At 42.9% G+C, this 15198-nt stretch overlaps 1 protein-coding gene across 1 annotated transcript in view; it reads left to right on the top strand.

The window, feature by feature from the left end:
- Positions 1-15198, top strand: part of LOC122933389 (complement receptor type 1-like) — a 107390-nt gene that overhangs the window by 30589 nt on the left and 61603 nt on the right. Inside the window, exons 3-6 of the mRNA XM_044288356.1 lie at positions 1176-1367; positions 2586-2682; positions 7574-7653; positions 11643-11825. Of these exons, the coding sequence (XP_044144291.1) occupies positions 1176-1367; positions 2586-2682; positions 7574-7653; positions 11643-11825 (552 nt within the window). The remainder of the gene's footprint in view (positions 1-1175; positions 1368-2585; positions 2683-7573; positions 7654-11642; positions 11826-15198) is intronic.

Genomic DNA, 15198 nt, shown 5'->3' with positions numbered 1-15198 from the left:
TTTCTCCCCTCACAAATTCTCCCTTTCCGCTAACTTGGGACAAAAATTTCAATCTTTCATGGACTCAATATGCCCCTCACGGAATACCTTGGGGTGTTTTCTTTCCGAAATAGGGTCACATGTGGGGTATTTATACTGCCCTGGCATTTTAGGGGCCCTAAAGCGTGAGAAGAAGTTTGGAATATAAATGTCTAAAATATTTTACGCATTTGTATTCCGTAAGGGGTATGGTGAGTTCATGTAAGATTTTATTTTTTGACACAAGTTAGTGGAATATGAGACTTTGAAAGAAAAAATAATAATAATTTCCGCTAACTTGGGCCAAAAAAATGTCTGAATGGAGCCTTATAGGGGGGTGATCAATGACAGGGGGGTGATCAGGGAATCTATATGGGTGATCACCCCCTGTAAGGCTCCATTCAGACGTCCGTATGTGTTTTGCGGATCCGATCCATGTATCTGTGGATCTGTAAAAATCATACGGACGTCTGAATGGAGCCTGACAGGGGGGTGATCAATGACGGGGGGGGTTGAGATCAATGACAGGGGGGTGATCAGGGAGTCTATATGGGGTGATCAGGGGTTCATAAGAGGTTAATAAGTGACGGGGGGGGGGGGTGTAGTGGTGTTTGGTGGTACTTTACTGAGCTACCTGTGTCCTCTGGTAGTCGATCCAAGCAAAAGGGACCACCAGAGGACCAGGTAGCAGGTATATTAGACGCTGTTATCAAAACAGCGTCTAATATACCTGTTAGGGGTAAAAAAAATCGCATCTCCAGCCTGCCAGCAAACGATCGCCGCTGGCAGGCTGGAGATCCTGTCTCTTACCTTCCAATCCTGTGTGCGCGCGTTCACAGGAAATCTCGAGGCACGGATGCGTCCAGGAGGAATGAATTGATCGCCTCCCGGACGCATCCGTGCGTTCAGCGGTCGGGAGGCGGTTAAGGAGGTGGGGGGCTGTGGAGGTCACTGTCACGCGTTCCCGTACATAGACTTCTGGGAACGCGCGACAATGGACGTTCACTTGTTCCGGAGCCGCGATTGTAAACGCGCATACAATCGCGCGCTCCATCCCGAACGCTCAGGTCTGAACCCAGGCTAAATCCTGCTTCAGGCTGATTATTGCTGATTCTTCTAGTTGCATTTTTTTATTTAATTATTGTGCTGTTTTTCAGGTGACTGCGGTGCGCCTCCTAGACTGCAGTTTGGGGAGCTCGACACACAATTCAGCGACCAAGATAATTTTTCTACTGGTGCAGCCGTAACTTATAAGTGCAGATCTGGATTTACTAGAGTTCAAGGAACCAACAATTCTATAACTTGCTTAAGTAACTCCACATGGTCCACTCCTGATGAGTTCTGCACACGTGAGTCGTCTTAATCTGGTAGTTCTTTTTAACCCCTTCCTGACAAGCCATTTTCCTTTCTTTTTTTTTTTTTTTTTTTACTCCCTGCCTTATCAGAGCACTAACTTTATATTCTAGTTTTCCTATGTATTATTTTCAGTGCATTCCCAAATTCTGACTATTAGGCCTCATGCACACGGCCTTTGTGCAGCCATTCTGTGCATTGGGGACCGCATGCACGGGTAACATCAGAATGCATTAGGGCTGGACGGATGCGTTCGGGGCCGCTTGTGAGAGCCTTTAAACGGAACTCACAAGTGGAGCCCGAATGCAAATGTGAAAGTAGCCTTATATAGTAATGATGGTTTTAAAACCTCTATATTGTGTCTGTTCTCAATGCTTCATTGTACCCCTGTTAGATTAAGACCAAGTCCAGACAGATTAGTGAATCCACCTCATGATCACATTTAGGCCTCATGCACACAACAGTTTTTGCTGCTCAGGTGTGGAGCCATTCACTTCAATGGGGCCGCAAAAGATGCGGACAGCACTCCATGTGCTGTCCGCATCCGTTGCTCCGTTCCGAGGCTCCGCAAAAAAAATATAGCGTGTCCTATTCTTCTCCGTTTTGCGGACAAGAATAGGCATGTCTACAATGGTCCGCCTGTTCCGTTCCTGTTTCTTTCCTCTATAGGTGGATGAGGGTTTTTAAAGGGAACCTGTCACCGGGATTTTGGGTATAGAGCTGAGGACATGGGTTGCTAGATGGCCGCTAGCACATCCGCAATACCCAGTCCCCATAGCTCTGTGTGCTTTTATTGTGTAAAAAAAAAACGATTTGATACATATGCAAATTAACCTGAGATGAGTCCTGTATGTGAGATGAGTCAGGGACAGGACTCATCTCAGGTTAATTTGCATATGTATCAAATCGTTTTTTTTTACACAATAAAAGCACACAGAGCTATGGGGACTGGGTATTGAGGATGTGCTAGCGGCCATCTAGCAACCCATGTCCTCAGCTCTATACACAAAATCCCGGTGACAGGTTCCCTTTAAAGACCATCCACATGTATTGATGCAAAATCCACAGCAATTCCAGCGTCTCAGAATGTGGTCTAATATGATTTAGTGAACTTCTTCTTGAAGATGACCAGCTGTGTGACTAGTGTTAACCTTTTTTTTTTTTTTTCTCCTTGCTAATAAAATAACCCATATTTTCTTTTTTGTTTTACTAAGGACGATCATGTGGGAATCCTGGTGATTTACTACATGGATCAGTGTCCTTTACAGATACACTGTTTGGATCTAGAGCAACCTATACTTGTGATCTTGGGTGAGTTCTGTCATCTACTGTGTTCTCATATTAGCAGTGTGTAGAGCTAGAAGGGTTAATGGGACTGTTTAAGTTTAATGGGGTTGTCTTCAGTAAATGGCATTTATCATGTAGACAAACATAATACAAGACACTTACTAATGTATTGAGACTCTCCATATTGCCTTCTTTGCTGGCTGGGTTCATTTGTCCATTGCATTATGCACTGCTCGTATCCAGGAGTTATGACCAACGTCCAATCCAGCAGCAGTGGTCGTTCTTGCACACTATAAGAAAATCTGCTGGCCTATGTGCACTCCAGCAGTCCCAGCCAATAGAGATACTGGCGCCTTTTCCTATAGTGTACAAGCACTGCCACCGCTGATGGATTGCAGGGTAGTCATAACTATGGAAACAAGCAGTGTATAATGTGATGGAGGGAGTTCAGTTCAATCTTGTGTCAAGGTTTCTTTTTTGGAAGCGGCTCCACTAAATGATAGTGCCTGAGATTAATATGAGAGAAGGTTTTCATTACATTTTTACATGATGAATAAGCATAGTTTAATTTAAAGGGGTTTTCCGGTTTCAGGAAGAAAGTGGGCAACACGGGGGATGTGCCCACACTAAAGAACCATTCTTACCTGGTGTGCCCACTTTCATCAGTGATTGGCTGCAGCTGTCACATGTTGTTGACATGCCGCCGCTGCAGCTAGTGGGGAGAATCGGAGAAACAACGCAGGATCATTTTTATATTGATGGTCAATGGGGTTGTACTGTGACATGCTGCGACTGCGAAACGACAGTCACAAAAAATCCATCCAAGTTGGATTTCCGTGTGATTGTCTTGTTGCAGGCGCCGTATGTTGCAGTGTGACCCCCCCCCCCCCCATTGACTATCATTATAAAAAAAATGTCACGTGACAGGAATGTTGCTCGACAGCTGTTGCAGTGTAGTTGTATCCTTTTTGTCGCGTGACACCGGTCACCGTGTAGCCAAACTGCAGGCGGTTCCCTTGAAACCGGACCACACCCTCATTAAGACAAGCTTTTTGATGCAGTTACTGAACCCACAAAAAAATAATATATTTGTGCTCTACTATTACCTATTAAACGATTAACGCTAAATGATGTAAAATATCTGAGTTTTCACAATGTAATTGTGAAACCGTGGAAGTGTTTGTACAAGTAATCAGCAGTCACTCCCACCCCCACTCATTGGTGGAATATTCTATCCATTTGCCTCTAGTGTCTATTCTGAGACGGCCCCTTTGGGGTATATCCCTTTTAAGTCCAAATATAGAATGTATTAGAACTGTGTATAGATGACAGGATGCATTATTTTAAATTATCAGTATCTTAACCAGGTTCTCAAGTTTCAGGGCCCTAAAGCAAGTGTTTGGATTCTCAGTCCAAACACCCAGCTGTAAAGGTATATTTGAATAGACATTATATTCAGCGCCCTAAGGGCCGTTTCACACGAGCGGATGCCGTGCGTGGCATCCGCTCCGTGAAAGAGTGCCAAGACCCGCTGCAGACTGCAGAGGCACGGAGCAGTACCATGACTGTTAATGCTCCGTGCCTCTCTGTGATCTCTTTACTACAAAATCACAGTTGTCACTGTGATTTCGTAGTAAAGAGATCACAGAGAGGCACGGAGCATTAACAGTCATGTTACTGCTCCGTGCCTCTGCAGTCTGCAGCGGGTCTTGGCACTCTTTCAGAGAGCGGATGCCACGCACGGCATCCGCTCGTGTGAAACGGCCCTAACACTTAAGCCTGCTTCATATAGATCAGTTGTGCCAAGCCAGCTGTTTTAAGCCAGGAGCCAGGCACGACATGTATATGTGCACAGATCTGGCATCTTCACACTGATAGCGCTGGACATAAAAACTGAGCAGATTTCTGTTTGGCGCTCTTTGAAATTCGGCATCATGAATGTATGAGAAAGATGCCATAGAATACTAAGGGAATTATCTAGCTTGAGTTCCCCTCCAGCGCTTTTCTACTTCACTCCAGAGGGGAACTAAATTGGATCACAGGACATATGTGAAGTTGCCTTACAGTAGAGTTACAGCATTACCTATTATATCCAGTGACGTCTCCTCTGATGTAGACGTTATATTTCCTCATCTTCTCCATTTAGCCCAGACAGCTATAGTGACTTCTTTCAGCCACATCTTGCCAGAAAAATACAGATTAGTCTCCCTCATAGAGAGGGTGCTCCCAAAAGTCCCACAAATAGTAATAATTCTCTCCCAGAGCGGTTTCATTAGTAGTAATGCACTATATGGTGATAATGCTCCCTGAGAGTGCCCCTGTTAGTAGTAGTTCCCTCCACATTGTGCATAATAATAATAATAATATATTATTATTATGCCCCCACAGAAGTCCCAGTAGTAGTAATGCTCTATAGTTCTCCCAATAGTGATATTTTTCCAAATTGCTCCCAGTAGTAATATGCCCCCCCATAGACCCCCAGTAGGTATAATGCCCCCCCATAGACCCCCAGTAGGTATAATGCCCCCTATAGTTCCCCAGTAACTATGCAGTGCCTCAGTAGTTTTGATTCCTCATATAGTTCTCCAGTAGTTATAATTCTCCCTGTAGTGTCCTCAGCTGGTATAGTGCCCCCAGTAACTATGCAGTGCCTCAGTAGTTTTGATTCCTCATATAGTTCTCCAGTAGTTATAATTCTCCCTGTAGTGTCCTCAGCTGGTATAGTGCCCCCAGTAACTATGCAGTGCCTCAGTAGTTTTGATTCCTCATGTAGTTCTCCAGTAGTTATAATTCTCCCTGTAGTGCCCTCAGCTGGTATAATGCCCACTATACTGCCTCCAGTATATATACTACCCCCTGTAGTTTCCACAGTAGGTATAATCTGCTTCTGTAGTGCCCCCACTAGTTTTAGTTTGCCTGCACGCAGGGCAGATTTAGTTTTGTAAAACCACAGCGTCATACAGTACCCGCAATGTGTATGAAACACTTTGCTATTATTCTTAGTTGTGTAAATTTACATGCTGTTGTGTCATTGCATTTTTTTTATTTATTTTTTATTTCCCCCTTTTTAGTGAAATGGTGAGATCTGCTGCAAAACTCCAATTACGTTTGAGAAAATAGCACATAAAATTGTGCCAATGCCATGATAAATGGTACAGATTTATGTGCGTTTTTCGTGTGGTTTCAGTGCAGATTTCTTGCAGATTTTCTGCACACAGAGCTGCACCATGTGCAGGCACCCTTAGGGTACTTTCACACTTGCGGCAGTGTGATCCGAGAGGCAGTTCCGCCGATCTGCCGCTGACTGAAAGCATTTGTGAGACGGATCCGTATGCGGATCCGTCTCACAAATGCATTGCAAGGACTGATCCATCTCTCTGCTTGTCATGCGGACCGACGGCTCCATCTTGTACATTTTTTATTTATTTTTTTCACATTTTTACCGATCTGCGCATGCAGGAACGACGGATCCGGCATTCCGGTATTCTGAATGCCGGATGCGGCGCTAATGCATTCCTATGGGAAAAAATGCCAGATCCGGGGTTCAGGCAAGTCTTCAGTTTTTTTTTTCGCCGGAGAGAAAACCGTAGCATGCTGCGGTTTTCTCTTTTGCCTGATCAGTCAAAACTACTGAACTGAAGACATCCTGATGCAAACTGACTGGATTACTCTCTATTCAGAATGCATGGGGATAAAACTGATCAGTTCTTTTCCGGTATAGAGCCCCTGTGACGGAACTCTATGCCGGAAAAGAAAAACACGTGTGAAAGTAGCCCTATTGTCCTTTTGTAGTGCCCCCAGTAAATATAATGTCTCCCTATAGTTTCCTTAGTAGTTGTAATTCTCTTACTATTTATAGTTCTCCCCAGTAGTTATAGTGCACCCCTGCAGTTATAATGCTTTCCCCCTTAAATCCCCAGTACTATCCAGCCCCAAAATGACAAAAGAAAAACAAATATCTCACTGCTGCTCCCCGTTGCAGGCCACTTCCGGCCTGAGTTGCCCGCACCCCAGCTCAGGCAGTCACAATTGAGTCAACGTGCTGCCTGTGCTCTCACACAGGTGGCCACAATGATGTCCTTACGTTGCGACAGTCTACGTGATCCTCCTAGTAGCCCGAGGCCTATGAATAAGGCTACTTTCACACTTGCGTTTGGAGCGGATCCGTCTGGTATCTGCACAGACGGATCCGCACCTATAATGCAAACGCTTAGATCCGTTCAGAATGGATCAGTTTGCATTACCATGAACAAAACAAAAAAAAATGTTCATGATAATGCAAACGGATCCGTTTTGTTGACTTTACATTGAAAGTCAATGGGGGACGGATCCGTTTGAAAATTTAGCCATATTGTGTCAACTTCAAACGGATCCGTCCCCATTGACTTACATTGTAAGTCTGGACGGATCCGTTTGCCTCCCCACAGCCAGGCGGACACCCAAAAGCTGCAAGCAGCGTTCAGGTGTCCGCCTGCTGAGCGGAGGACAAACTGTGCCAGACTAATGCATTCTGAGCGGATCCGCATCCACTCAGAATGCATTAGGGCTGGACGGATCCATTCGGGGCCGCTTGTGAGAGCCTTCAAACGGAACTCACAAGCGGAACCCCGAACGCAAGTGTGAAAGTAGCCTAAGCGTGGGGCAGGAAGCAACTGGATCCCATGCCTTGCTCTAGCATTCAGCTGCAGGCGATTCCGGTGCATGGTCGTTGACCACTATGTTTGGAACCCTGGCAACACCCCTGATCTTAACCATCCATAATACCGATATTTAAAATCAAGCAGAGGTAAAATGTGTTGGAAATATCCATTACGATAACCATCACCTTGGGAAACAACACTGCTGTTCAGAAATATGCTCTTTGTGGATCATTTGTATGATGGTATATTTTAATGTGCTATTCTATGTCTTTTAGGTACAAAATGATATCTAAAAGGAATTTTAGAGAATGTCAGATCGATGGAATATGGAGTAATGAGGTACCTGTATGTGAAGGTAAAGTGATAGTCTAGCGAGGCCTGCTGTACTAATGTGGGTGGTCTTCGTACATAGAAGCTGTATGGGCAGTTGTTGACATCTGGCACTCCTTTTATTCAGAGGCTGAATGTAGACTTACTTGCAGAAATCCACTGGAAGAGAAATTCTTCTTGGAGTGAAGTGCACCTTTTATTAAAAGGCCTCTTAAAAATAGGTGCATATATGGTCCTCTGTGCATAATAAAGTAAAAGGGTAACTCAGCGAGCTCTGTGTATACAGATCAAGAAGTAATATGCGCTTCCTGTTCCGGCCCGGCAGTCGGCTGTCTGGTCTTTTAACAGACCTCGATCGGTGCTGTACAGCCTCTCTGGGGAGGGGGGGGTGGTGTATTTCCCCTGTAACTGGGGCTACTATGTCAGCCCCAGTTACAGGAGAAATCGATGGTGGGGAAATAAAAAGGAAGTAAAATGTCCCCCAGAGGTATTGTATGATCTTATGGGAGCCGCAAAGTGTAAAATAAAGTGTTAAAAAAAAAAAAAAAAAAAAAAAAAAGAAATTCCCCAAGAAAGGAATTTAAAAATAGAAAAAATAAAATTAAGACATATTTGGTATTGCCGCGTCCATGACGGTCGGCTCTATAAATATATCACATGATCCACCCATGAAACACCATAAAAAAAATTAACGGTGTCAAAAAAGCAGTTTTTGTCACGTTACATCACAAAAAGTGCAACACCAAGTGATCAAAAAGGCGTATGTCCCACAAAATTGTACCAATGAAACCGTCAACTCATCTCGCAAAAAATGAGCACTAACATAAGAAAATCATTTAAAAAATAATATAGCTCTCAGAACATGGAAACATTAAAAAATGTTTTTGTTTCAAAAATGCTATTATTGTGTAAAACTTAAGAAAATGTAACAATCTGCTCTATAAAAATGTCACATGTCCTAACCCCTCAGGTCAACGCTTTAAAAATAAAAATAACTGCTAAAACAACCAATTTTTTGGTCACCTTGCCCCATAAAGTGTTATAATGAATGATCAAAAAATCATATGTACCCAAAAATAGTACCAATTAAACTGGCACCTTATCCCCTATTTACCAAAATTGGGTCACTTTTTGGGAGTTTCAACTGTAAGGGTGCATCAGGAGGGCTTCAAATGGGACATGACATCTAAAAACCAGTTCAGCAAAATCTGCCTTCCAAAAACCATGTGGCGCTCCTTTTCTTCTGTGCCCTGCCGTGTGTCCTTGCATCAGTTTACGGCCACATGTGGGGTGTTTCTGTAAACCGCAGAATCGGGGTAATAAATATTGAGTTTTGTTTGGCTCTTAACCCTCTGTGTTAAAGAAAAAATGGATTAAAATGGAAAATCTGTTTTAAGTAACTTGAGTGGTGTAGTTTCTACAATGGGGTCATTTATGGGGGTATTCACTATGTAAGCCCCACAAAGTGATTTCAGAATCTGAACTGGTTCTTGAAAATTGGGTTTTGGGAAAGAAAAAAATTTAAGAATTGCTTTTAAAATTCTAAGCCTTCTAGCGTCCTAAAAAATGATGCCAACATAAAGTAGACATATGGGGAATGTTAAGTTATAAATATTTTATGAGGTATCACTTTGTTTTAAAAGCAGAGAAATAGAAATTTTGAATATTGCGAATTTTCAACATTTTTGGTAAATTTGGGATTTTAAAAAAAATAAAGGTGAACTATATTGACTCAACTTTCTGACTATCATGAAGTACAATGTGTCACGAGAAAACAGTCTCTGAATGGCTTGGATAAGTTAAAGCGTTCCAAAGCTATTACCACATAAAGTGAGATGTCAGATTTGCAAAATTAGGCCTGGTCAGGAAGGGGGCAAATGGCCCAGACGTGAAGTGGTTAATGAAAGCTGTTATTTATAAGGTAATTACAGATCTTTTGACAACCATTGACAGACTAACTCAGGTATACATGCCTAGCTCTAATAAACTAGCAAATAAAAAATATGACCGTTACACTTTAATCCACACCACCAGTATCGGACTAGGGCCCACCAGTAAAATTTTATTCTGGAGGCCCACTGTGTAGCAACATGCAAATAACTGCCCACACAGCGGCAGAAGCAGCAAGATGCTACAATATGATTATGGTCCCTGCTTCGACTTCAAGAGTGAAGGTATACAGTACGTTAAGAGTATACTGGCTGGCCTGCCTCTGTACCTAAAAGTCACCTCAGCCACCTGATGCATGTATGATCATGAACTAGGTACGCTGTTAAATAATCTAATATATTATCACATATTAGAAAAAACAATGAAGACCAAAGGTGGCCAATTGGTAAAAAGTGGAAAACAGTGTCCACCCAATGGAACCAAAAGGACACCCGGAAATGTAACTCGGTACTAACTCCCAAATGAAACAAGCGAAAAAACAAGGAAACTGAGCTCGTAGTAGTGTGTATAAAAATATATAATTTTATTATGACATGATTAAAATGTAATACAATGAATAATATACCGTTAAAAAGTGAAAAGAAGCAGAAAAAAGGGGAAAGAACGCCACCCTGGGATAGCACACGTGTCAAATGTAAAACATGATGATCAATGAAATAGGTTATATATGGTACAGTGGGGTGAATAGGTTATATATGGTACAGTGGGGTGAATAGGTTATATATGGTACAGTGGGGTGTTGCACTGAAGCAACTTCGTAACAGTCTGACACCCTGACATTGAAATATCAACGGCTTATCCTGGGGATAGGCCATCAAAAGTTTAAACATGGATCAGACTGTATAATAAATACATGTTGTTTTTTACCCTTTTCACTGCCAGGGGTACACAAATACCACCAGAATAAAATAAAAAAAATGTATATTATACCGACATACCCAATTATTTTCTAAAAGTAGGTGTCTGGCACTTTCATGCACCTTTGCATCAAACTGTAACATTTTATTACATGTAATTTTTGTGGCTAAAAGCAGAGCCTTGGAGGAACACCACCCAAAATGTAAACATTTGAGAGGTGTTGAATTCATACTTACTACTTATGGCATAATTAAAAATGAAGAGCCCAAAAATCTTCCTTTTTAAAATGCCAGTAAATTGCCTAAAAAAATAATTAAATATATATAAATAATGAGGCAGCACAGTAGGTTCAATCAGTAGAAGAGTGCACGGCCCAAAGAATAACCTTTTATTCACCCATGTGGGCAGCGCAACGTTTCGGCTCAGCACTAGAGCCTTTCTCGAAAAGAATAAAATAAAATTATATATATATATATATATATATATATATATATATATATATATATATATATATATATATATATATATATATTCTCTGTGAATGGGGCGGGGGTCAGAAGCAAGGAGTGAAACCTTCAGACAAGTGCTATTTCCCAGTTGTTTGACTTGGACTCCCGTGTAAGGCTGCTTTCACACTAGCGTTCGTTGGTCCGCTCGTGAGCTCCGTTTGAAGGGGCTCACGAGCGGACCCGAACGCCTCTGTCCAGCCCTGATGCAGTCTGAATGGATGCGGATCCGCTCAGACTGCATCAGTCTGGCGGCGTTCAGCCTCCGCTCCGCACGGACAGGCGGACAGCTGAACGCTGCTTGCAGCGTTCGGGTGTCCGCCTGGCCGTGCGGATCCGTCCAGACTTACAATGTAAGTCAATGGGGACGGATCCGTTTGAAGATGCCACAATATGGCTCAATCTTCAAGCGGATCCGTCCCCCATTGACTTTACATTGAAAGTTTGGACGGATCCGTCCGAGGCTATTTTCACACTTAGCTTTTTTTTGCCATTTTAATGCAGACGGATCCGTTCTGAACGGAGCCTCCGTCTGCATTAATATGATCGGATCCGATCGAACGCTAGTGTGAAAGTAGCCTAACTTGAAAGCGAAGATTCTGAGCTGTTGTATTGAAATGGTTAAATGTAAAAGTAAGGAGTTGGCCATTGTGAGGCTTTGTTGTAAAGGTATTCAAGTGTAACTTTTTTGTTTCCACAGTTCAGACCTGCCCTCCCCCAAATGCAATTACAGATGGGTCGTTTACTCCAGATAATGAGGAGTACGAATACTTGAATGCTGTGACTTATCAATGTAAAGATAAGACATACGGACTTATTGGAGAAAAGACTCTATCTTGCACAGAGCATGGAAACTGGAGTGCCGATCCTCCACAATGCAAAGGTTTGAAGAGTTTGACGTTTCTAGGTTATCTTTACCACTTACAACAATAGGTTTTACCACATTCCTATTAAGAGGGCTTATCCTTTTTAGTTACTGCATTTCCTAGTATTTGTGTGTCCTGTGAAATTTAGAAGGCGCTATAGACTGTTGCTCTTTATTGCATTGGCAATGGACAGTGCCAACCTGTAATGGCTGCAGCTGATAAACTCACCAAATTGAAGTGTTCTGCATCTAAAAAAGCTTTTTATTATTAATATATATAAATATATATATTATTATTATTATTATTATTATTATTATTATTATTTTTATTTTTTTTGCACCTTATTGTAACTGGGACATTTAAAGGAGCCAGTACAGAGACAGAGCTGATCAGGAAAAGGCAGAAGCTGAACATTGCAAGAGCTTTAATTTTGACCTGTAACTTTATTTTTTTTTATAAGGGCTTGTATGGGGTGAAATGTTGCCGTATTTCGAGACCCATAACTTTTATTTATTTTTTATTATTATTGTCAGGTAAACTGTGTTTAGGTTAGGTGACCAAACAGCAGCAATTCAGTTTTTTGTTTTTTTTATATATATTTTTTTTTTACATGAGAACTGATAAAAGGGGGTTGTTCTGAACTCAATATTTTAATTTTGAAATCAATATTTTAAAAATATTATTTTTATTTTATATATATATATATATATATATATATATATATATATATATATATATAATTAGTACAAACCAAAAGTTTGGACACACCTTCTCATTCAAAGAGTTTTTTTATTTATTTTCATGACTATGAAAATTGTAGATTCACTCTGAAGGCATCAAAACTATGAATTAACACATGTGGAATTATATACATAACAAAAAAGTGTGAAACAACTGAAAATATTCTAGGTTCTTCAAAGTAGCCACCTGTTTGCTTTGATTACTGCTTTGCACACTCTTGGCATTCTCTTGATGCGCTTCAAGAGGTAGTCACCTAAAATGGTTTTCACTTCACATGTGTGCCCTGTCAGGTTTAATAAGTAGGATTTCTTGCCTTATAAATGGGGTTGGGACCATCAGTTGCGTTGTGGAGAAGTCAGGTGGATACACAGCTGATAGTCCTACTAAATAGACTGTTAGAATGTGTATTATGGCCAGAAAAAAGCAGCTAAGTAAAGAAAAACGAGTGGCCATCATTACTTTAATAAATGAAGGTCAGTCAGTCCGAAAAATTGGGAAAACTTTGAAAGTGTCCCCAAGTGCAGTCACAAAAACCATCAGGCGCTACAAAGAAACTGGCTCACATGCGGACCGCCCCAGGAAAGGAAGACCAAGAGTCACCTCTGCTGCAGAGGATAAGTTCATCCGAGTCACCAGCCTCAGAAATCGTAGTTTAACAGCAGCTCAGATTAGAGATTAGGTTAATGCCACACAGAGTTCTAGCAGCAGACACATCTCTAGAACAACTGTTAAGAGGAGACTGTGTGAATCAGGCCTTCATGGTAGAATATCTGCTAGGAAGGGGGCGTGGCCTGAGAGCGCATGGAGTAGGTCGCACCGCTCACAGCTCCTGCCGGTATCCTGATTTAATGTGTGGTAGCACCCAGCGGATTGCTAATCCTGTATACCCTGGTGGAGGGAAAGTGACCGGAGAGTGCGGCGGTGTCTGTGTGAGCTCCGATATGCCGAGGAAGTCGAGCAAGGTGCCGAAGTTTGACGGACCGGAGGTGGGCCAAGATGGCGCCGATGCAGGAGAGGAGACGGCGCAGCTGACGATGAGCCAGAGCGTGGCTGCTAAACTGAGCAAGTATGCTCGTGCTGATAATAGAGTGGGCGATTGGGCTGAGGGAAAGGAGGCAGATATACGTACCTCGTCTGATCAGGAGGACGGATCCCTTGATAGTGAGGCCCTGGATGCGGTGAACTGGCCGCCGCTGACTCCTGCAGGCGCAGTTAAAAGCATAGTAGGCCCTAAGGCCGCGTCCTGTGAGGAGCCCACCTTAAAAGATATCATGGCTGCTGTGGCCAGCTGTAACAGTACCCTGAAGGTGCTCACAGTGCAAGTTGGCAGCCTGAGATCAGATGTGTCTATAATTAGACATGATCTACACAAGATTTCTGAGCGCACCTCTGAATTGGAGAAAAGGGTGTCCACGATTGAAGATGTAGTACAGCCGTTGCAAATGGCGGCGAAAACGACTGCTAAGGACATTGCTGCTTTATATGCCAAAACGGATGATCTGGAGAACAGGTCCAGAAGGAATAACCTGCGGATTGTGGGGGTGCCGGAAAAGGCGGAGGGGGATAATGCCACAGAATTCGTGGAAAAATGGCTGCACCAACTGTTTCATGAGAAAGGCCTCTCTTCCCTATACGCGGTGGAGAGGGCGCACAGAGTGCCCATGCGGCCGCTGCCGCCCGGCAGGCCCCCTCGCCCGATATTGGCGAAGATTTTGCATTTCAAGGACCGGGACACTATTTTGCGGCAGTCTAGGGACAATGTGGAGATGGTCCTGAACGGGGCTAAAGTGTCCATATTCCCTGATTACTCGAATGAGGTGCAGCGGAGAAATAGTAGATTTATGGATATAAAGAAAAGGCTGAGAGGATTACAAGTCCAGTACGCTATGCTGTTCCCTGCTAAACTGCGTGTGGTGGCGTTGGGATCCACCAGATTTTTTGAGGATCCGGAGGAAGCGGCGCAGTGGCTGGACGTCCACGAGCGGCAATTGAGGAGTGGGGCCCTGGACACTTGAAGAAGGCTGAGATATGGTTTCTTATGCTTGATAGTATTATGTGTTTGCACTTTAAGGTTGCTTTGATGTTGCACCAGTTATGAAGTGTGTTATGCAATGCTACCGTATGGTAGATCCTGAGGAGGGAGTAGGTGGTTAAAAATGTATGATGTTTTTCTCAGATGTGGGGAGGATTCTCTACCCGAGAAAAGGTGTTGTAATATGTTATGATTGTAATAAGTTAGGGGGCGACTTGCTCTCTGTTTGCCCCGTGTTAGGAATGGGGGGTGATGAAGGGGGGACTGAGATCCCCAGTTACGGTAACCTGATAACGGATAGGGGGGGTGGGGGTGGATGGGGGGGAAGGGAGTAGTAAGTTAGATAGGAGTATGATGAAGGGTGGTATATATGAGTGGATGAGATGTGAGTGGGGTGTGAGTGGCAGATATGTTGGCATGTTTTACCATGACACGGGGGATTAAAGTTTTGAGCTGGAATGTGAGAGGTTTGGCTGATGCGAAAAAACGGCAAAGTGTCTTTCATTATTTAGGGTGCTTTCAGCCAGCTATTCTTTGCTTGCAGGAAACGCATTTGACTAGGGATACTGTACAATGGTTGAGCAAGAATTGGGTGGGTCAGGTGGTTCATGCGACGC

The sequence above is a fragment of the Bufo gargarizans genome, chromosome 3 (genome assembly GCF_014858855.1).
Source record: "Bufo gargarizans isolate SCDJY-AF-19 chromosome 3, ASM1485885v1, whole genome shotgun sequence".
Lineage (NCBI taxonomy): Eukaryota > Metazoa > Chordata > Amphibia > Anura > Bufonidae > Bufo > Bufo gargarizans.
This window is presented reverse-complemented; position numbering and strand designations above follow the sequence as displayed.